Source organism: Dendrobates tinctorius, unplaced genomic scaffold (genome assembly GCF_039654945.1).
Source record: "Dendrobates tinctorius isolate UK_male_01 unplaced genomic scaffold, ASM3965494v1 ptg000158l, whole genome shotgun sequence".
NCBI classification, from domain to species: Eukaryota; Metazoa; Chordata; class Amphibia; order Anura; family Dendrobatidae; genus Dendrobates; species Dendrobates tinctorius.
This window is the reverse complement of record NW_027361825.1, coordinates 42,486,163-42,508,814: the sequence shown is the minus strand read 5'-3', so window position 1 is coordinate 42,508,814 and position 22,652 is coordinate 42,486,163. Positions and strand designations below refer to the sequence as shown.

The window sequence follows — 22,652 nt, the reverse complement described above, 5'->3', positions numbered from 1 at the left end:
CAGAGCCGAGAGCTGTCAGTCTGGGGAACCAGTAGTAGGGCACTATTGTGGTCAGGGGGAACTATTACAGAATAGAAAAACCCTTTTAGAAACGAACTGTCCCATCACAAAGCCCCTATCCCTCCTATTTGTTTTGTCCGTCGGATGGATTTGCATGGGAAGGAAGAGCCGTTTTCTCTGTGTATGTGACAAGAGACTCTCAGCTTCATATGCAAACTTCTGGGACATTCAAATGATCAGAAGCCGATAAGAGGAGCGTGTGGGTCCTAATATCTCTCACAGGCAGAATCTCCCACGGCAGCAATTACAGTGATTTCCTGTCCTCGCTGATCGTGGACCCTACCCAGGTAGGTTAACCAGGCAGAGATCCCAATAGAAAGAAAAAGTTGCCTACGGTATTTTTATCTTTTTTTTTTTGCAAAACTGATTGTTTTTAAATTCCGTTTTTAAGAACTTTTTTTTTAAATATATATTTTTTACAATCAGGAATATGCCTCGTTCATTCTTGGTAAAGAGACCACGAATGGTTATGGGGGTCACCGGATGGGGGCATCTTGCGGATGCTGAAAGAGGGGATCTCTATGTCCCAGGTAAGTCCGATCCCTAATGAAATTGGGATCACAATTGTTGATTGACCTTAGCAAAAAAACCTAAGTTTATTTTGTAAATGTAGAAAAGTGCCACTCCTGACGATGTGGGCAGGAGTGTGGCCAAGATGCACAGGCAATGTATAGGAGTGGTACCATCACCAGATAAAAAAAAAAAGATCATGTCTCAGATATTTCCTTTAAAAACATAACACGATAGATGGCAGAACTATTATAAGCTTGTGCCAGTATTGTTGGTACTCTGGTTTTTGAGCATGCATCAGTTGAAGGCTTTATATTTCATTTAGTCTTGCATGTTGGCTTTGTGTTCTGGTAATATGAAGTCGATATGCTATGCAAGGCTCCAACTATGATATTCTAGGCCTAAGCAGATGCTGACACGTCTAATATTCTACATGGATGGTTTCTTCTAGAGATGTTTGATAAACTAAATTTCTGACTTTCTCTCCTTTTATTAATATTTCTGAATGTTTCTAAATTTCTATGAAAGATCGAGGGGTTATCTCGAGTTTGAAAGTTTGAGGGGACCCGTGGAAGTTCGGGTTCTTGTACCCGACCCCAACCTTATTCTAAAGTTCTAGTTCGGCACCAGAACTGTACCTAAACTTCATTAAGAATCTGTACCCCACTGAAAACAACGGGAACACGGACTTTTGAGCCAAAAATCTCTCTGTCTCTCTCTTCCCCAGGAACTCCAAACATTGCAATGGACTTCTGAGGAAAGTTTGTTTTTGGGGTTTAGCACAGGTCAGCAATTGTTGAGCACTGGACAGCAATTGTTGAGCACAAACGCTGAACTTTTAAGCTTGGGTCCACTCATCCATAGTCTCGATAAAGAACAGTGCCGAAGTGAGACGCTCTTGATTCATGAAAAGGCACGCATGAATCAGAATTGTTGGACGATTGGTGTACACCTCCATGGGCGCCTCACTACAGATCCTAACCCAGTCTCTGCTGGAGTAAGATTTGTTTCATGAGCGGCAGTGACTACGTCCCCGTCCCACCAATTTGGCGCAGCTGGGTAAAAATGGCATGAGCACCAAAAGTCACAAAGTTTTAGCCGAGGCTCAATGTGCGCAAAAATTGTACACATTTTCAAAGATTTTTATGCCAGAATACTGGTATAAGTGCTTTGGTGAATCAGGCCTATTAAAAAAAAAATTGCACATGGATTCTCTGTTTTTCATCCTTGTGATGTCCATTTTCTACTGTTTAATAGACAGTAAAAGCTTGAATTTTTATATTTTCTTGCCAAAAAATTTACCTTGGAGGCTTTAACTCCTTTATCCCCAAGGGTGATTTGCATGTTAATGACCAGGCCAGTTTTCACAATTCTGACCACTGTCCCTTTATGAGGTAATAACTCTGGAACCCTTCCATGGATCCCGGTGATTCTGACACTGTTTTCTCATGACATATTTTACTTCATGACAGTAGGAAAATTTCTTTGATATGACTTGCATTTATTTGTGAAAAAATGGAAATTTGGCAAAAACTTTGCAATTTTCCGACTTTGAAATTTCAATCCCTTAAATCAGAGATATTTCACACAAAATGCTTAATAATAATTAACATTTCCCACATGTTTACTTTACATCAGCACAATTTTGGAAACAAAAGTTATAAGGGTTAAATGTTGACCAGCGACTTCTCATTTTTACAACACCATTTTATTTTTACGGCCCACATCACATTTGAAGCCACTTTGAGGGGTCTATATAATAGAAAATACCCAAAAGTGACTCCATTATAAAAACTACACCTCTCAAGGTGCTCAAAACCACATTCAAGAAGTTTATTAACCCTTCAGGTGCGTCACAGGAATTTTTGGAATGTTTTAAAAAAATGAATATTTAACTTTTTTCACAAAAAAATTTACTTCAGATCCAATTTGTTTTATTTTACCAAGGGTAACAGGAGAAATTGTACCCCAAAAGTTGTTGTACAATTTGTACTGAGTACGCTGATACCCCATATATGCAGGGAAACCACAGTTTGGGCGCATGGCAGAGCTCAGAAGGGAAGGAGCGCCGTTTGACTTTTCAATGCAAAATTGTCTGGAATTGAGATCGGATGCCATGTTGCATTTGGAGAGCACCTGATGTGCCTAAACAGTGGAAATCCCCCACACGTGACACCATTTTGGAAAGTGGACCCCCTAAGGAACTTGTCTAGATGTGTGGTGAGCACTTTGAACCCCCAAGTGCTTCACAGTATAATGTAGAGCCATAAAAGTAAAAAAAACATTTGTTTCACAAAAATGATCTTTTCGCCCCCATTTTTTATTTTCCCAAGGGTAACAGGAGAAATTGGACCCCAAAAATTGTTGTGCAATTTGTTCTGAGTATGCAGATACCCCATATGTGGGGGTAAACCACTGTTTGGGGCATATCAAAGCTTGGAAGGGAAGGAGCACCGTTTGGCCTTTTCAGCGCAGAATTGGCTGGAATTGAGATCAGACGCCGTGTCGCGTTTGGAGAGCCCCTGATGGGCCTAAACAGTGGAAACCCCCAAATTTTAACTCCAACTCTGACCCCCAACACACCTCTAACCCTAATCCCAACCATAACCCTAACCCCAATACACCCCTAACCCTAATGCTAACCCTAGCACACCCCTAACTCTAATCCCAACCGTAACCATAATCCAAACCCTAACTTTAGCCCCAACTATAACTCTAAATTTAGCCATAACCCTAATGGGTAAATGGAAATAAAAACATTTTTTTATTTTATTATTTTTCCCTAACTAAGAGCGTGATAAAGAGGGGTTTTTATGTTTGGCTGCTGTCACGCACTAAAAGACCCTTTTTATTGCAAAAAATAGTTTTTGCATCACCACATTTTGAGAGCTATAATTTTTCTATATTTTGGCCCAAAAAGTCATGTGAGGTCTTGTTTATTGCGGGACAAGTTGACGTTTTTATTGGTACCATTTTCGGGCACATGCAATTTTTTGATCGCTTTTTATTCCAATTTTGTGAGGCAGAATGAACAAAAACCAGCATTTCATGAATTCCTTTTGGGGGGGGTGCATTTACACCGTTCCATGTGTGGTAAAATTGATAAAGCGGTTTTATTCTTTGTGTCTGTACGATGACAGCGATACCTCATTTATATAATTTTTTTAATATTTTGGCCCTTATATACAATAAAAAATAATTATTTTTGCATCGCTTTATTCTGAGAGCTATAACTTTTTCATTTTTTTGCTGATGACGCTGTATGGGGGATTGTTTTTTTGCGGGACCAAATGTCATTTTCAGCGGTACCATGGTTATTTATATCCGTCTTTTTGATCGCGTGTTAATCCACTTTTTGGTCGGTGGTATTATGATAAAGCAGTTTTTTAAAAAAATTTTTATGGTGTTCAATAAAGGGGTTAACTAATGGGACAGTTTTATAGGTTGGGTCGTTAAGGATGCGGCAATTCTAAATATGTGTACTTTTTATTGTTTAGATTTTTTTTAATTTAAATATTGATGGAATAAATATTGATTTTTAATTATTTTATAAAAATATTTTTACAATCATTTAAAAAAAAAATTTTTTATTTAACTCTATCTTTTATACTTTGTCCCACTATGGGACACTCATTTTGTGCAGGCTGATCGCTTCTATAGCATGCAGAGCTGCATGCTATAGAAGCTGTCAGCGCTACAGTTTCTATAACACTAACCTGAGAGACTTCCTGACATGCACAACACATGACAGGAAGTTTCTCAGCTCTGGAGACCCGGATGTCGTCATGACGACATCGGGTCTCCACAGCAGCGATCGCGATCCAAAGGCAGAGGGGCTGTCAGAGCTGCTCCGGGAATGCTGCGATCGTATTCGCTCCTGTGACTGCTCCTGGCACTTAGTGCCAGGTGTCAGCTATGTGCGTGGCCAATCGCTAATGACGTACTATTCCGTCCAGGGTCAAATAGACAAAATAGTACGTCTGAGGTCAGAGAGGAGTTATACCCTCAATTGTAGATCTCTTAGCTGTTTAAATTTTCTCATTTTGTACAAGCATGCCCCATGATTGTGGAGCTACTGAAACAGACTAAGGGACCTTTTTAAACTCTTAGGAAGCCTTTGTTGGTGTTTTTTGTTAATTATTCTAATTTACTGAGATAATGACTTTTGGGTTTTCATTGGCTGTAAGCCATAATCATCAACATTAACTGAAATCAACACATGAAATAGATCACTCTGTTTGTAATGACGCTATATAATATGAGTTTCACTTTTTGTATTGGAGAACTGAAATAAATGAACTTTTTGATGATATTCTAATTTTGGGAGAAGCACATCTAGATGAGTCTCATCCAAAATATGGAAGCGAATAGTGCGTGGTGTGCTTTTTTTTTCCATGTAGACGTTCAATCTGTGGGGAAAAAAAAACAAAAAAACACGTGTCATCTGGACAGACCTATTGAATGACATTGGTCTGTGTGCCGCCGTTTTTTTGTCATGGACAGCACTTGTACCGAAAATATGGTTGTGGAAACCTAGCCAAAGATTGATATGATTGGAACATAGGGGATCCAAAAGCAAGAGGGTGGCTCAGGGGGTCCAAAAACAAGAGGGTAGTGTTGTGAATTCTCTTTCTGGGATCGCCCTGGTGGTTACTGAAGGTAGTGGAGCTGGTCAGATTGACAGAGGTGTTGCGAGTTCTCTTACTGGGATCCCTCTGGTGGTAATTGGAGGTAGTGGAGCTGGTCAGATTGACAGAGGCTTGCCACCTGATGATGATGATTGGAGATCTGGGGTTTCTGACTGGTGTATTTAAGACAGCTGACTTCCTTCAATCCCTGCTGGTGATTTTCTTCCTGTGCCTTCTGAGGTCTGATGTGTGATGTCTCCTGCATGGTTCAGCTAAGTGGCTCATTTGCTAATCTTTTTGCATTTGATCTGGTTTTGTCTATCTCTGCTTTGTGCGGGTCAGCTTGCTCCTGCTGGGGCTGTGCTGGATCACAGCCCATATGTTACTGCTTGTGTCAGTTTGTTTTGTCCCGTTATATTGGTCTCTTTTTGCTTTTAGTATATACGAGAGTGTTGATATAGTGAGGGCGAAGTCGTGTGACTTCAGTGTTTTTTGTGCATCAGACGTGTTGGATTTTTCAGGGTTTTTTGCGTGATTGCAGACAGTGTCTTTCCTTTCCTGACCTGTCTAGTCAGTGTGAGTACCAGCGTTTGCTCAGTCTATTTTTCTGCCTGCGTATGTGTTTTCATCTTGTCTCACCGACAATATATGTTTGGGGGCTGTCTATTCCTTTGGGGTCTGCTCCTGGGCAGTTTAGATTTCACCTTTCTTGCTTTAGGCTGAGTTAGTTCTCTGGCTGTGCCGAGGTGTCTAGGTCATCGTAGGTACGCTCCACGGCTACTGCTAGTTGTGTGGATAGGATCAGGGGTCTGCAATCCGCTTAGTTTCCAACCTGTCTGGTTTTCTGTGGCTTGGCCTGGTCCTGTTATCCTCCTCGGTGACCCATTCATAACAGGGTAGCTCAGGAGGTCCAAAAACAACAAGAGGGTGGCTCAGGGGGACAAAAACAAGAGGGTGGATCAGAGGTCACAGTATTACCTTACAGTTCACATCCAACCGTGAACAACACATGCATGGGTTTTTATGTTCTCCAAAAGCCATAGTGATGGAGAACTTATATTGTGGGGACCGTGAGGGATGATTTTCTGTAGAGTGCTCCAGAATATGATGGCATCATATAAGCAATCAGAATAAATATATTTCCAATGCATTTTCTTATACATATTGGAACAGTAGCCATCATATTGCAAGCAATGCAAATCACTATTACTGCTGCTATTGTTCTCATTGTATGGTATGAGGATTAATAAAATGTTAGTGACCACTTGGCAATGTCTGCCATTGATAACCGGCGATCATTAATGTTCTGTTACAGTCAAATGAGCTGAAATCCCGGCTATTCTCCTTCACAATGGATGAACCCTTCAGGATTCTTTCCTTTCATGTATTCTACACCCTGGCGATTGAATGGAAGGCAAACAATGTATTCAGCCCTGTTTACACTGAGGGATAACGATGATCAATCAGTGTCTACCCTGCGACCAGCACCGCCATGTCCCATCCTGTGTAAATGTCATTGCCGCATCAGTCCAGCTATGCAAATGCAGAATGAATAGTAACATCATCCGGGATGCCGATTTCTGCATTTAGGCATTTTTAATCGTTTGCCCCTTACCTCCTCTCTGTGTTTCTGTGCGGCTTTAGGATAGAGCCGGACATTGGTGGGTGACGCCGCCAGAAGTGCCTGCATGGCATCAGCAATCTTAGATTTCAGTTTCTCCCTTTTTTCACTCAAGGGAAGCCATTTTATGACCCACTGGACCCATTTGACAAGACAATAACCCAGTCTTGTATCCAAAAACTTTGGCCAATGCTGAGTGGTTTGTTGGCATCTTCCTTCCTCTTCTTCATATTACGTTCATCCTTGATCGGCCAAGTGAGTGTGACAATCACATTAGTATAATTTTAGCATAAAACACCAGTACAAGTGACTATGTCAAACTGTAGATCCATATTCAGCACCAAACCCATCAAAAAGAAAGCTAGGCTGTGTTCACACTTTGCATATTTGATGTTGAGATTGGATGAGGTTTAATTCAATGTCTTGTTGACGCTAGGGGCTTATTTTTTTAATTCGTGGAGGCGAACATTGTGCTGAAATTGTTTTTTTTACTGCTCTTTATAAATTTTAATATTTTAATCTTTGAAACACAGTACAACAAACGTGAAAAAATACTCTACTGTAAAAAAAAAATAAAAATATCTAACAATGAACAGCAAGGGTTGGTAAAAAGATAACAGGGTATTTAGTTGATACGTTTTTTGCAAAAAATGTATACTAAGCCGCTCTACCAAACGCCAAGTTATAACCCTCGGAGCAGTCCTAACCAATATATTTAAAACCTGATCATGTGAACAGTACCTATATGAACAGGATTCAAAAGGTAATGTCTGATGTGGACACGCTGTGTAAGATGGCTTTATATGTGCATGGCCCAGCAGAGTATTTTTTCACGTTTGTTGTACTGTGTTTGTCTCTTGGTGGTGTGAACACTGTCCTACCGACCTTGTTCTCTGTGTGCATGGCCCATGCGTTTGTATTCATATTTTAATCTTTTTTGCAAATATATACTTTTTAGTGCAAATTTTACACATTTATGTCAATAGCAACCATAAGGTTTTGTGCCATGGAAGAGGAAGATGCTTCAGGAAAATGCTGGATATTTATTATACGATGTATACAATAGTCAGAGGTTTACAAGCAAAATCTGCCTGGAGAACTTTTAGCTGCTTTACGGCTCAAGTCGTAAAAAGAAGATAGAAGATAAAAAAGATACAGCACAGGTCTTACATCAGACATACAGTGGGGAAAAAAAGTATTTAGTCAGCCACCAATTGTGCAAGTTCTTCCACTTAAAAAGATGAGAGAGGTCTGTAATTGACATCATAGATAGACCACAACTATGAGAGTCAAAATGAGAAAACAAATCCAGAAAATCACCTTGTCTGATTTGGCAAGATTTATTTTTCAAATTATGGTGGAAAATAAGTATTTGATCATTAACAAAAGTTCATCTCAATATTTTGTTATATATCCTTTGTTGGCAATGACTGAGGTCAAACATTTTCTGTAAGTCTTCACAAGGATGGCATGTTGGCCCATTCCTCCATGCAGATCTCCTCTAGAGCAGTGATGTTTTGGGCCAGTCGCTGGGCAACACGGATTTTCAAATCCCTCCAAAGGTTTTCTATGGGGTTGACACCTGAAGACTGGCTAGGACCTTCATATGTTTCTTACGAAGTCACTCCTTCGTTGCCCTGGCGGTGTGCTTGGGGTCATTATCATGCTGAAAGACCCATCAGCTTCAATGCCCTTGCTGATGGAAGGAGGTTTGCACTCAAATCTCACGATACATGGCCCCATTCATTCTTTCATGTACACGGATCAGTTGTCCTTGTCCCTTTGCAGAGAAACGGCCCCAAAGCATGATGTCAACCCATGCTTCACAGTAGGTATGGTGTTCTTTGGATTCTTTGTTTCTACCAAACAGTTCTACTTTGGTTTCATCAGACCATAGGACAGTCTCCCAATACTCTTCTGGATAATCCAAATGCTCTCTAGCAAACTTCAGATAGGCCCAGACATTTACTCGCTTAAGCAGGGGGACACGTCTGGCACTGCAGGATCTAAGTCCCTGGTGGCGTAGTGTGTTACTGATGGTAGCCTTTGTTACGATAATTTCAGCTGCTCTATGCAGGTCATTCACTAGGTTCCCCCCGTGTGGTTCTGGGACTTTTGCTCACCATTCTTGTGATCATTTTGACCCCACGGGGTGATATCTTATGTAGAATGTAAGTTCGCAAGGACAGGGTCCTCTCCCCTCTGCACCAGTCTGTCATTGTAATAAATTTGTTTACTGTTAACGATATCTATAACTTTGTATGTAACCCCCCTTCTCATGTAAAGCACCATGGAAGTAATGGTGCTATATAAATAATATCTTGCGTGGAGCCCCAGATCAAGGGAGATTATCAGTGGTCTTGTATGTCTTCCATTTTCTAATTATTGCTCCCACAGTTGATTTTCTCACACCAAGTTGCTTGTCTATTGCAGATTCAGTCTTCCCAGCCTGGTGCAGGGCTACAATTTTGTTTCTTTGGTCTTCATCTTTGTGGAGTTTGGAGTGCGACTGTTTGAGGTTGTGGACAGGTGTCTTTTATACTGATAACAAGTTCAAACAGGTGCCATCACTACAGGTAATGAGCGGAGGACAGAGGAGCCTCTTAAAGAAGAAGTTACAAGTCTGTGAGAGCCAGAAATCTTGCATGTTTTTAGGTGAACAAATACATATTTTCAACCATAATTATCAGACAAGGTGATTTTCTGGATTTGTTTTCTCATTTTGACTCTCATAGTTGTGGTCTAGCTATGATGTCAATTACAGGCCTCTCTCATCTTTTTAAGTGGGAGAAATTGCACAATTGGTGGCTGGCTATATACTTTTTCCCCACTGTAGATACAGCACTGGTCTTACATCGTACTTAGCTACAGCACAGGTCTCACATAGCACCAGCAAGTGCCTGTAAATGGAATTGAACTGAACGGATTAAGCAGATTGGGCTGAATTCAGACATCAGTGTTTGGGCTCATGCAGACGAGCGTATAAATCGTCTATGTGCTGTCTGATTTTTGATCGAAGGACTCACGAACCGCTCACTGACTCATGTTATTCAATACGGCTTTTTAGATGAACAATTTTTTTTTTCTCAGTCTGTGAGGAAAAAAAAAAAAATCACAGCAGGCACAACTTTCTTCTGAGTCTTGGATGAGACTCAATTCAAATCTGTAGGTGTGTTAAAAAAAATTAAAAAAACGGGTCCTCATGGGCCATCCAATTTTTATGGGTACATTTCTATTATAGACCTAGGAGAGTGTATGTGATCATGTACATGTTTTTAGTGTAGCTGTATGAAAACAGATTATACACATGGATGAAAATCAGATGAATGTTAGAATCATCTGAGTTGGAAGATTTCTCACTCGCTCATCCACAGGGACCTGGTCACAGAAGGCAATGTCCGGACCACCTACGAGACTCCGAACAAATAGGCTAACCAGCATTTGGTTCAGATCAGGAGCTCTGTGGTCAGACCCAGAATTGCTGTACGTAACGTGGATGAGTAAAGCCGGCCTTACATGCATGTGTTATACCCTCATACTGTGCACACAAGCTCTTTTTACTGATAGCTTTTGCTTTTATGTAATGGAAGAAAAAAAGGGTAAATATTCCAATCCTGCATCTGTTCAAGTGACACTATGCCCCGATAACTGATCTTTTTATTGCACAGATTCCATTGTTGGGTCCCCATCTCCGAGACCAGAGTCATCTCCTGCAGCATGTGAGGTATACAGCAACGCACGGATCTATAACACTGTACGTCCATATTCCTTCTATTTATTAGAGCAGGAAGAATCTTATACAGTTAGGTCCATATATATTTGGACAGAGACAAAATTTTTCTAATTTTGGTTCTAGACATTACCACAATGAATTTTAAACAAAACAATTCAGATGCAGCTGAAGTTCAGACTTTCAGCTTTCAGTTGAGGGTATCCACATTAAAATTGGATGAAGGGTTCAGGAGTTTCAGCTCCTTAACATGTGCCACCCTGTTTTTAACCCCTTCCTGACATCAGATGTACTATCCCGTCCATGGGACCCGGGACCCTATGCCCATGGACGGGATAGTACGTCTCAGCGATCAGCGGCGCCCACGTGGTGAGCGCCTCTCAATCGCAGCTGGGTGTCAGCTAATTATCACAGCTGACACCCGGCACAATGTGTCAGGGGCGGTCACGGACCTCCCCCGACACGTTAACCCCTTGCACACCGTGATCAAACATGATCGCGGTGTACCGGGGGTTAAAGGGAAGCATCGGCAGGGAGGGGGCTCCCTCCGTGCTTCCCTGAGCCCCCCACGGCAGCGCAATGTGCAGCGCTGCTGCGGGGGGCTCCTTCCCTGCAGGCCCCCGAATCCAAGATGGCGACGGGGGCCTGCAGGGAGCTGGCTTCCTCAGTGCCTGCAAAGGGCAGGCATGAGGAAGTCTGCAGCAGTGCCTGTGACATATCGCTGATCTGTCACAGTGATCTGTGATGTGACAGATCAGCGATCTGTCACAGGACAGTGATGTCCCACCTGGGTCTATGTAATAAAGTTTAAAAAAAAGTTAATTTAAAAAAAAAAAAAAAAAAAAAAAAAAAATCGCCAAATAAATTAGAAAAAAATTCCCCCAATAAATCCATTTTTGGGAAATAAAAAAATAGATAAAAGTACACATTCGGTATTGCCGCATCTGTAACGACCTGCCCTATAAAACTGTCCCATTAGTTAACCCCTTTAGCGAACCCCTTAAAAAAATAAAAATAAACGAAGCAAAAAATGATTTATCATACCGCCAAACAAAAAGTGCAATAACGCACGATCAAAGAGACGCATATAAATATCCATGGTACCGCTGAAAACGTCATCTTGTCCCACAAAAAACGAGCTGCCATACAGCGTCATCAGTGAAAAAATAAAGTTATAGCTCGCAGAATAAAGCGATGCAAAAATATTTATTGTTTTCATTGCATAAAACCGACAAAACATAAAAAAAACCTAAATGAGATATCGCTGTAACCGTACTGACCCGAAGAATAAAACCGCTTTATCAATTTTACTGCACATGGAACGGTGTAAACGCCCCCCCCCCCCCCCCCCAAAAGAAATTCATGAAATGCTGGTTTTTGTTCATTCTGCGTCCCAAAAATCGGAATAAAAAGCGATCAAAAAATGTCACGTGCCCGAACATGGTACCAATAAAAACGTCAACTCGTCCCGCAAAAAATAAGACCTCACATGACTCGATGGGTCAAAATACGGAAAAACTATAGCTCTCAATATGTGGTGATGCAAAAACTATTTTTACAATAAAAAGCGTCTTTTAGCGTGCGACAGCTGCCAAACAAAAACCCGCCATAAATAGTAAATCAAACCCCCCGTTATCACCCCCTTAGTAAGGGAAAAATAATAAAATTAAAAGAACATGTATTTATTTCCATTTTCCCACTAGGGCTAGGGCTGAGATTAGGGTTAGGGGTGTGTTGGGGTTAGGGTTGGAGTTAGAATTGGGGGGTTTCCACTGTTTGGGCACATCAGGGGCTCTCCAAATGCAACAAGACGTCTGATCTCAATTCCAGCCAATTCTGAGTTAAAAAAGTCAAATGGTGCTCCTTCCCTTCCAAGCTCTGCCATGCGCCCAAACAGTGTTTTACCCCCACATGTAGGGTATCAGCCTACTCAGGACAAATTGCAAAACAACTTTTGGTGTCCAATTTCTCCTGTTACCCTTAGGAAAATAAAAAATTGGGGGCAAAAATATTTTTGTGGAAAAAAAATGATTTTTTTTATTTTCACGCCCGGGCGTTATAAACTTCTGTGAAGCACTTGGGGGTTCAAAGTGCTCACCACACATCTAGATAAGTTCTGTGGGGGGTCTAGTGTCCAAAATGGGGTCACTTGTGGGGAGTTTCAATAGTTTAGATACATCAGGGGCTCTCCAAACGCACATGACACCCGCAGACCATTCCATCAAAGTCTGCATTCCAAAACGTCACTCCTTCCCTTCCGAGCCCCGACGTGTGCGCATACAATAGTTTTCTCCCACATATGGGGTATCAGTGTACTCAGGACAAATTGGACAACAACTTTTGGGGTCCAATTTCTCCTGGTACCCTTGGGAAAATAAAATAAATTGGTGACTAAAAGATCATGTTTGTGGAAAAAATACAAATTTTTTATTTTCACGCCCGGGCGTTATAAACTTCTGTGAAGCACTGGAGGGGTCAAAGTGCTCACCACACATCTAGATAAGTTCCTTGGGGGGGTCTAGTTTCCAAAATGGTGTCATTTGTGGGGGTTTCCACTGTTTTGGTACATCAGGGGTTTTCCAATCGCGACATGGTGTCCGATCTCAATTCCAGCCAAAAACGTCAAATGGCGCTGCTTCCCTTCCGAGCTCTGCCATACGCCCAAATAGTGGTTTACACCCACATGTGGGGTATCAGCGTACTCAGGATAAATTGCACAATAACTTTTAGGGTCCTGTTACCCTTGGAAAAATAAGAATTGGAGGTGAAAAGATCATTTTTGTGGAAAAAATATGATTTTTTAATTGTACCACTGTACGTTATAAACTTCTGTGAAGCCCTTGTGGGTTCAAAGTTCTCACCACATATCTAGATAAGTTCCTTGGGGGGTCTAGTTTCCAAAGTGGGATCACTGGTGGGGGGTTTCCACTGTTTAGTTACATCAGGGGCTCTCCAAACGTGACATGGCGTCCGATCTGAATTCCAGCCAATTTTGCATTGAAAAAGGTCAAACGGCGCTCCTTCCCTTTTGAGCTCTGCCATGCGCCGAAACAGTGGTTCCCCCCCACATATCAGGTATCAACGTACTCAGGATAAACTGCACAATAACTTTTGCAGTCCAATTTCTCCTGTTACCCTTGGAAAAATAAATAAAATTGAACCTGAAGTATTTTTTTTGTGAAAAAAAGTTAGATGTTCATTTTTTTTTAAATATTCAAAAAATTCATGTGATGCACCTAAAGGGTTAATAAACTTCTTGAATGTGGTTTTGAGCACCTTAACGGGTGCAGTTTTTAGAATGGTGTCACTTTTGGGTATTTTCTATCATATAGACCCCTGAAAGTGGCTTCAAATGTGATGTGGTCCGTAAAAATAAAATGGTGTTGCAAAAATGAGAAATCGCTGGTCAATTTTTAACCCTTATAACTTCCTAACAACAAAAAATTTTGGTTCCAAAATTGTGCTGATGTAAACATGTGGGAAATGTTACTTATCAAGTTTTTTGTGTGCCGTATCTCTGTGACTTAAGGGCATAAAAATTCAAAGTTGGAAAACTGCGAAATTTTAAAAATTTTCGCCAAATTTCTGTTTTTTTCACAAATAAACAAGATATTTGAATGAAATTTTACCACTAACATGAAGTACAATATGTCACGAGAAAACAATGTCAGAATCACCGGGATCCATGGAAGCGTTTCAGAGTTATTACCTCATAAAGGGAGAGTGGTCAGAATTGTAAAAATTGGCCTTGTCATGAACGTGCAAACCCCCCTTGGGGGTGAAGGGGTTAAAGGGACCAAAAGTAATTGGACAATTGACTCCAAGGCTATTTCATGGACTGGTGTGGGCAATCCCTTTGTTATGTCATTCTCAGTTAAGCAGATAAAAGGCCTGGAGTTGATTTGAGGTGTGGTGCTTGCATTTGGAAGGTTTTGCTGTGAAGGAAACATGCGGTCAAAGGAGCTCTCCATGCAGGTGAAACAAGCCATCCTTAGGCTGCAAAAACATAAAAAACCAATCCGAGAAATTGCTACAACATTAGGAGTGGCAAAATCTACAGTTTGGTACATCCTGAGAAAGAAAGCAAGCACTGGTGAACTCATCAATGCAAAAAGACCTGGGCACCCACGGAAGACAACAGTGGTGGATGATCGCAGAATAGTCTCCATGATGAAGAGAAACCCCTTCACAACAGCCAACCAGGTGAACAACACTCTCCAGGAGGTAGGCGTATCAATATCCAAATCTACCATAAAGAGAAGACTGCAAGAAAGTAAATACAGAGGGTTCACTGCATGGTGCAAGCCACTCATAAGCATCAAGAATAAAAAGGCTAGACTGGACTTTGCTAAAAAAAAAACCAAAAAAAAAAAAACTAAAAAAGTCAGCACAGTTCTGGAAGAACATTCTTTGGACAGATGAAACCAAGATCAACCTCTACCAGAATGATGGAAGAGAAAAGTATGGCGAAGGCATGGTACAGCTCATGATCCAATGCATACCACATCATCTGTAAAACACGGCGGAGGCAGTGTGATGGCTTGGGCATGCATGGCTGCCAGTGGCACTGGGTCACTAGTGTTTATTGTTGATGTGACACAGGACAGAAGCGGCCGAATGAATTCTGAGGTATTCAGAGCCATACTGTGTGCTCAGATCCAGCCAAATGCAGCCAAACTGATTGGCTTTGTTTTGGGTCATTGTCCATCTGTAGTATGAAACGACGACCAAAGCAACCCAGGAGTTTATTAAAGCAAAGAAGTGGAATATTCTTGAATGGCCAAGTCAGTCACCAGATCTCAACCCAATTGAGCATGAACTTCAGACAGAAAGGCCCCCAAACAAACAGCAACTGAAAACCACCGCAGTGAAGGCCTGGCCGAGCATCAAAAAGGAGGAAACACAGCGTCTGGTAATGTCCATGAGTTCAAGACTTCAGGCAGTCATTGCCAACAAAGGGTTTTCAACCAAGTACTAGAAATGAACATTTTATTTACAATTATTTAATCTGTGCAATTACTTTTGGTCCCTTTAAAAACAGGGTGGCACATGTTAAGGAGCTGAAACTCCTAAACCCTTCATCCAATTTTAATGTGGATACCCTCAAATGAAAGCTGAAAGTCTGAACTTCAACTGCATCTGAATTGTTTTGTTTAAAATTCATTGTGGTAATGTCTAGAACCAAAATTAGAAAAATATTGGCTCTGTCCAAATATATATGGACCTAACTGTACAATTGTAAATTAATCTGTCACACTGAAATTCTGGAAACTTGTCTGGAACTTTTACAGAAGTTATTTCCATCACCCCCATAGATTATAAGGGGAGCAATACCTAAAAGAATAACTATAAAATGACTTTTTGGATCGCTTGACATGCACATATGAAATGTCAAAAATAAAGAGATCCAAAAAGACAACTTAAATTATGGAGGAAAAATGTATTTTTTTCCGTCTATTTCTGCCACAAAACCAGTCATTAACTCATTGCTAAAGTAATCCTTGTTTCTAGGGTCCATACCTCTGCCGTGCTTGCAGGAAGACCTTTCCGCTCCAGCGTATGTTGACCCGGCACCTGAAGTGTCACAGCATCCAGAAGAGACATCGCTGTCCCTGCTGTGGGAAAGGCTTTAATGACACCTTTGACTTGAAGCGCCATATGAGGACGCATACCGGTGAGTAATTTTTGCATTTTAGGCCTCACTGTGCCCCTATAATTAACTATTTTTCTGTGAATGACTGATATTGTCTCACGTTAAAGAGATCCCAACACTTGATTTATGCAACCCAAACTTTGGCATCACAAATCACCGCACAATTACAGCCATCTCTATTATGCTCCAGTATTTCAGAAAACCGTTTAAAGTTCCAGTGGGTGCAAAGGCAGAGATGAGACTAGTCCGATGTCTCCCCCTGCCATCACCGCTCTTGTTCATCAACAGGTCTCTCAGCTTGTACGCATGTATCCATATGACACATGGGAGAGACCTGTCAATCGCCCGCAGTGACGCTTGAGAAAATCGTAGTTACTTACCGATAACGGTATTTCTCTGATCCCATGACGGCACCACGGAGAGAGAGGGATCCCCCCTCAGGGACAGGAAACCTACAGATGAAAAAGGCGGTACCTCTCTCCCACATCAGTTGGTTTACAGAGCATTACACAGAACTCTCAGCTGCAACTCAAACTGTTATACAAAAATATCCAACATTAATCAAATTAAGCTTAACAAAGGCACCGCGTTGCTAAGTACTAACGCTAACTAACTCACTCTTATGTGCACACCTGTGTGTGTGAAAGGGAGGGGATGTACGAGTGCCGTCATGGGATCAGAGAAATACAGTTATTGGTAAGTAACTACGATTTTCTCTTTCCCCCATGACGGCACCACGGAGAGAATTACAAAGATTGTACATCTAGGAAGGGACCACCGCCTCCAGAACCCTTTTCCCCAAAGGTGAGATCTGAAGAGGAGGTCAAATCTAGACGGTAATGTTTGAAAAATGTAGAGGGGGAAGATCAAGTGGCAGCTCTACATATCTGATCTATTGAAGCGCCGGCTTTCTCTGCCCAGGATGATGCCACTGCCCTGATAGTGGGCCCTTACGTCCTCCGGTATGGCCGCCCCGCAAGAGGAGTAGGATAGGGTGATGGCTTCTCTTATCCACCTCGCCCGTGTGGCCTTCGACGCTTTTTGACCCTTCCGAGGACCCTGAAAGCAATCAAACAGAGCCCTATCCTTCCTAAATTCCCGCGTGGTTGTTAAATATTGGACCAGGCATCTTTTTACATCTAAAGTGTGCAACATCTCTTCTGTTTTGTTTTTGGGATTGGGGCAGAAAGAGGGTAGGGAAATTTCCTGGGTCCTATGAAACCATGATGACACCTTGGGGAGATATACTGGGTCGGTTTTAAGAATTACCCTATCATTCAGAACTTGCGTGAAGGGTGCGTGGGCAGACATCTTGCATGTCACTAATACGGCGGGCAGAAGTTAAGGCTACGAGGAGGGAAGTCTTAAGTGACAATATTTTTAAGGAAGCCTCTGCTAGGGGTTCGAAGGGAGATTTGGTTAGTGTGTTTAGCAATAGGTTTAGATCCCGGGGGGGGGGGGGGGGGTTGGGGGTGTGTGTAGAGGGATCGGCCTGGACCTATTTGAGGCTCTAATGAATCTCATAATCCATCTATTTTTGGCTAGGTCATGGTTATACAGAGCTCCCAAGGCCGCCACCTGTACTTTTAAGGTGCTGGTAGCTAACCCCTTTTCCAACCCCCTCTGAAGGAATTCCAGAATCTTGGCAACAGGGATTTTGCCCGCTGGGTAAGAGCCTGACACCGATATGAACTTCTTCCACACTTTGCCATATGCTTTGGTGGTTACTGGCTTTCTACTTTGTAGTAGTGTGGATACCAAGTTTGACAAGAAGCCCTTGTTTACTTAGGAGCTCCCTCTCAAAAGCCAAGCTGTCATGTGTAGATTTTTTATGTGGGGGTGATACACTGGTCCCTGGGATAGCAGGTCTGGAGTTTCCGGTAGAACCCAGGGATCCGTTACGGACATTCTTAGCCAGGAGAACTAAATTCTCCGTGGCCAGAAGGGCGCTATTACCACTACTGTTGCCTGTCTTCCCGTATTTTCCTCAGTACTAAGAGGATGAGAGATATTGGTGGGAAGGCGTAGGCCAGCTGATAACCCCAGGGTATCGTGAAAGCGTCTAGCGCTACTGCCCCGAGCTGTTTGGGAGGCAAATTAATTTTAGCCTCAGTCCTTCCTTTATTATGTCCAGTATCCAAGAACTCGTGGATATTTTCTCCCAGGCCTGGAGAAAGTATGATAATCTTCCCCCGACCCGGGGAGTACCTTTATTGTGGCTTCTTGTTGTCGGGGGGTTTGTTAAACAAAGTCTTTACTCTTGTTCCTTCTGTCCGTCCAACCTTCTTTGTTCCCTTTTGGGGGCTTCCGCCGCATAAACCTCCTATTCCGAAAGGGTCATTTGTATGACTGGCTGGGGAACCTGGGAAAGGATTTTTTTCTTGTCCCCGGCCTTGTCTAAGATGTCGTCCAGTATCGGCCCAAACAAGAATTCCCCCTTGCACGGGATTGCGCACAATTTGGCTTTCGTCTGCAAATCTCCCGGCCAGCATTTCAGCCATAAGGCGCGTTTTGCGGCATTTGAAAAGGCCGCTGTCCTGGCTGCCAGTCTGGTTGAGTCTACCGACGCATCCGCCAGAAACGCTGCTGCTCCCTTCATTACGGAAACTGACCTCTGTATCGTTTCCCTCGGGACCTTCTCCTTTATTTGGGAATCTAAATGGTCCAGCCACACCATCAGGGCCCGTGCCGTACATGTGGCTGCTATGGCTGGTTTTAGCCCCCCAAGTGCTTTTTAAGAAAGTTTCAGCCTTCTTATCCATTGGGTCCTTCAGGGTGCCCATGTCTTCGAAGGGCAGGGCAAACTTTTTAGAGGCTTTTGCTACAGCCACATCTAATTTAGGAGCTTTGTTCCAAAAGGAGCAGGCCGGGTCATCAAAGGGGTATTTTCTCTTTGGTGTTAGGAGGACTTTTTTGTCTGGCTTTTTCCACTCTCGCTTGATGGAGTGGATTTTTTCATTAATCGGAAAAGCCCTCCGTTTTTTTTGCTCTAGCCCTCCGAACAGTATATCTTGGGCTGTTTTCTTGGGCCGTTCGTCTACCAGCCCCATAGTTGTTCTCACGGCCTTTACCAGAGCGTCCGTCTCCTCAATGGGAAAGCAGCTGCGTCCCCCTTCTGAGGATGACAAAGAGGATGATGAATCACTTGTCGGGTAGTTCGCTTCCCATCTCACTGATGCTCGACTCTGGGGATCTATGCCTGGACCGGCGTTTCTTCTTTGAGGTCCTGGCGCCCTTAAGGGCGTCTTCGATCTGAGTTTTTATTAATGCTTTGAGGTCTAAGGCAAACCCCGGGGATTCTTCTTGTATTGTCTGCTCTATGCAAGCCGCACAGAGCTTTTTCTCCCATTTAGGGGGTAGTTCCTCCGTGCATATAGCACATACCACGTGTTTACATTTGGTAGTGCATTTACGCCCCTGAAAAAGAAAAATTAAGTCGCAGATTAGCAGACGGCATTCACGGAGATCACTCACCCCCTGTGGAACGAACGATACCGTCTCGGGCGTAGGGATTATCTCCACTGCTGAATTTTTTTAAAATTTCGCGCCGCACCCCCTTCCCAGGGATCCCTGTGCCCCGCCGGAAGTCTCGCGCATTCGCACCGCGCAATCACCCAGTGGTGCACCGCGCTCCCTTTCCCTTAAGGGAGCTGACATGGCGCGCGCGCCCCCATCCTCTGGTGTACCGCGCATCCGGCGCCAGTTTCCTGCGTCCTTCCATTGCTGCACACCTGGCTCCGGTGGCCGCCGCCGCACCCGCTGTGTGCTGCAGAGGCCTGCCCGCTTCCCGACTCTCGGTGGCCCCCCTCCATCTCGGGTATGGCCCTTGGTGACCACCGCCACCTGCCCGGCCCCTTATCAGATCAGCTGGGCTCTCCTGTAGTGACCGCCGTCACTATACTGCAGGAGGCCCTTTTTTTCCCCGGGATTGGCAGACTTTCTGGATTATTCACTGCCTCTCCCCACTCACCCTCAAGGCCCGCCTACCCCGATGGTGGTGCTTCGGGGGGAGCCTGTCCAAGGCCTCGACCCAGCCGAGGCAGGGAGCCCCGCTGCCTTATTGCCGGTCTGGATCGGTCCCCGGAATCCTGCGACGACTTCCAGGTACATGCTGTAGGTTCCCTGTCAGGGACAGGAAACCAACTGATGTGGGAGAGAGGTACCGCCTTTTTCATCTGTAGGTTTCCGATCCCTCTCTCTCTGTGGTGCCGTCATGGGGGAAAGAGATTGGTCAGAATGACTTTACTCCTAACTTTGTAAATGATAATTATCTTAGTGTACCCATCAGCTGAATCTCCTACCCTCACCCCATCCCATACATGGTCGGCCAAGTAAAGGGAAGTAAGCTGCTGCCTGATAAATGGTGATGCTCTTCTCCCCCGAGAACAAAAGTGTGAAAATTCAATAGACTGATCTTTTTTGCCTTCCCACAAGTGTCATCAGCAGAGTCAGGACATCACCATACACGTTAGATGGTTGGATGCCACAAGTGTGTATGGCCACCTTAAGGTCCCATTTACAGGTATTGGATAGGACAAATGTGACAATCCAGGTGCTATGAATGTGACTGAGGGTTTCTATAACACTGTTCAAACTGAAGATTTCCAAATTTCTGGCACTAAATGTATAAAACAAAACCTAGCAGTGGAAATAAGTAATGTAAGCAGCAGAGGATTAGGCCAATTGAAGGATATTGGTGCCACGACTCATGCAGATCCAGCAAACACAACCACAGTAGAAATTAGGGGGATCAGCTCCTACTGTGGAAAAAGGTGCAATTCAAAAGTGTTAAAGGGAGCCGGTCATGTCCCCAAATGCCATTTATCTACAGATATAGAGTTAATCTACATGTTAATAAAACTACAATGCTGAACAGAGACCTTACTAGAAGTGCAGCTATCCTGAGAAAATGAACTTCATTCCTCCGTGGAGCTGCCAGCTTTTAGTTGTACAGGCGTGTCCTGAGCGACTGCACTCACTGTCAGTAGTGGCAGTTTGACAGGTTGCTCTGTAACACTTCTGTACAGAGTAAGCTCTAAAAGTGTCAGGGCATGCTTACAGCTGCCACTCAATGCGGTGAGCGATGACTGTAGATTCTCTATGCACACCTCTATGACAAAGTCAGCAGCTCCCAGGAAGAATGAAGCTCATTTCCTCCAGGAAGCAGCACTGTAACACCATTTACCCGGTATCTGCAGGTTAATAGCACTTGTGGACATGACTGGTTCCATTTAATGACTTATTTCTGGTCTTCGGCAAGCAAGAGATTGCGCCCCCTAGAGGTGTCTGCAGGCAACCAGAATTTTATAATAAAATGGGTATTCTCCTGTTCAGAAGTTATCTGCTATTAAAAGGACTCCTCCATCGGAGAGTCCTAGGGCCCTGCCAAATTCCAGAAACTGGTTGGAGTCACAGAATTCCCTCTGAGCCATCCTCCAACATGTCAGAAGATACTTAAGTGCATAAAAATGGGCCAATCAACCATATACAATGGGACTGGAGCTAGTTTATATGTGCTGTGAAAAAAAACAATAGCAACAGAAGGATCGTCAGTACAATCTTTGTCCCCATTTAGAATTGTCAGCAGCACATTCCCTTTTTTGACAGCATAAATGAACTGCTCATCCGATGAACAAGCATTTTGCTCCTTTGTCCAGTGATCACATGTTGATAATCCAGAATGATCATTCTTAGGAAAGCTCATTCATCCAATTCTAGGCCTCTCTAATCTGCATTTTGCAGTCTGTACTCAAGACCGTGATGCCCAGAATGGCTTCAGATCTTCTGACCTCAACTCCACAGCCTCATATACAGACTGCAAAACATGGAGGTGCGAGACTGGCTTAAGACTGTATGAAGGAAAGTGTACAAAGCACGAACCCCTGCAAAAACAGAGCAGGATTTTTGAGCTTACAAGTATAACAAACAGGTAACCTAGAAAGTTAATTCAGACAATATTGTTGTAACTTTTCACTTATATTTATATACAAATGCACATTTTTAGTGTAATTCTAATAACCATTTGTGCCACGTTATCAGATCACACTGAATTTCTCCTGCAGGAATAAGACCATACAAGTGTCTGGCGTGTGACAAATCCTTTACTCAACGCTGCTCATTGGAGTCTCATCTGCGCAAGATCCATGGAGTACTACAGAGCTACGCCTACCGCCAGCGCCGCTCCAAGATCTACGTCTGCGAGGACTGTGGGTTTACATCGCCCAGCTCTGACACCTACACCCTGCATGTTCTTGAGGTGCATCCAAACAACCCACTGCTCTCCAAACACTTAAGGAAAAGAGGAGCCGGGGCTCACAAAGGAGAGATGGGAGTGCTACTCCACCCAACACCATGCTACCTCCCAAATCTTATCCCCACCAGATGCAGACAATATAATCTTGATGACTGCTCACCGTGACTTACTGGTTTAAGAATTTCCTCCACAAATGA

At 43.2% G+C, this 22,652-nt stretch overlaps 1 protein-coding gene across 1 annotated transcript; it reads left to right on the top strand.

Moving 5' to 3' along the window:
* The first annotated feature begins 490 nt into the window (after window positions 1–490).
* On the top strand, window positions 491–22,650 carry LOC141051650 (putative transcription factor ovo-like protein 3). Its single transcript, XM_073548661.1, has 4 exons — window positions 491–590; window positions 6,935–7,074; window positions 16,061–16,223; window positions 22,265–22,650. The coding sequence occupies exons 1-4, from the start codon at window positions 491–493 to the stop codon at window positions 22,618–22,620; spliced, it is 759 nt and encodes a 252-aa protein (XP_073404762.1). The 3' UTR covers window positions 22,621–22,650.
* Window positions 22,651–22,652: the final 2 nt, after the last annotated feature.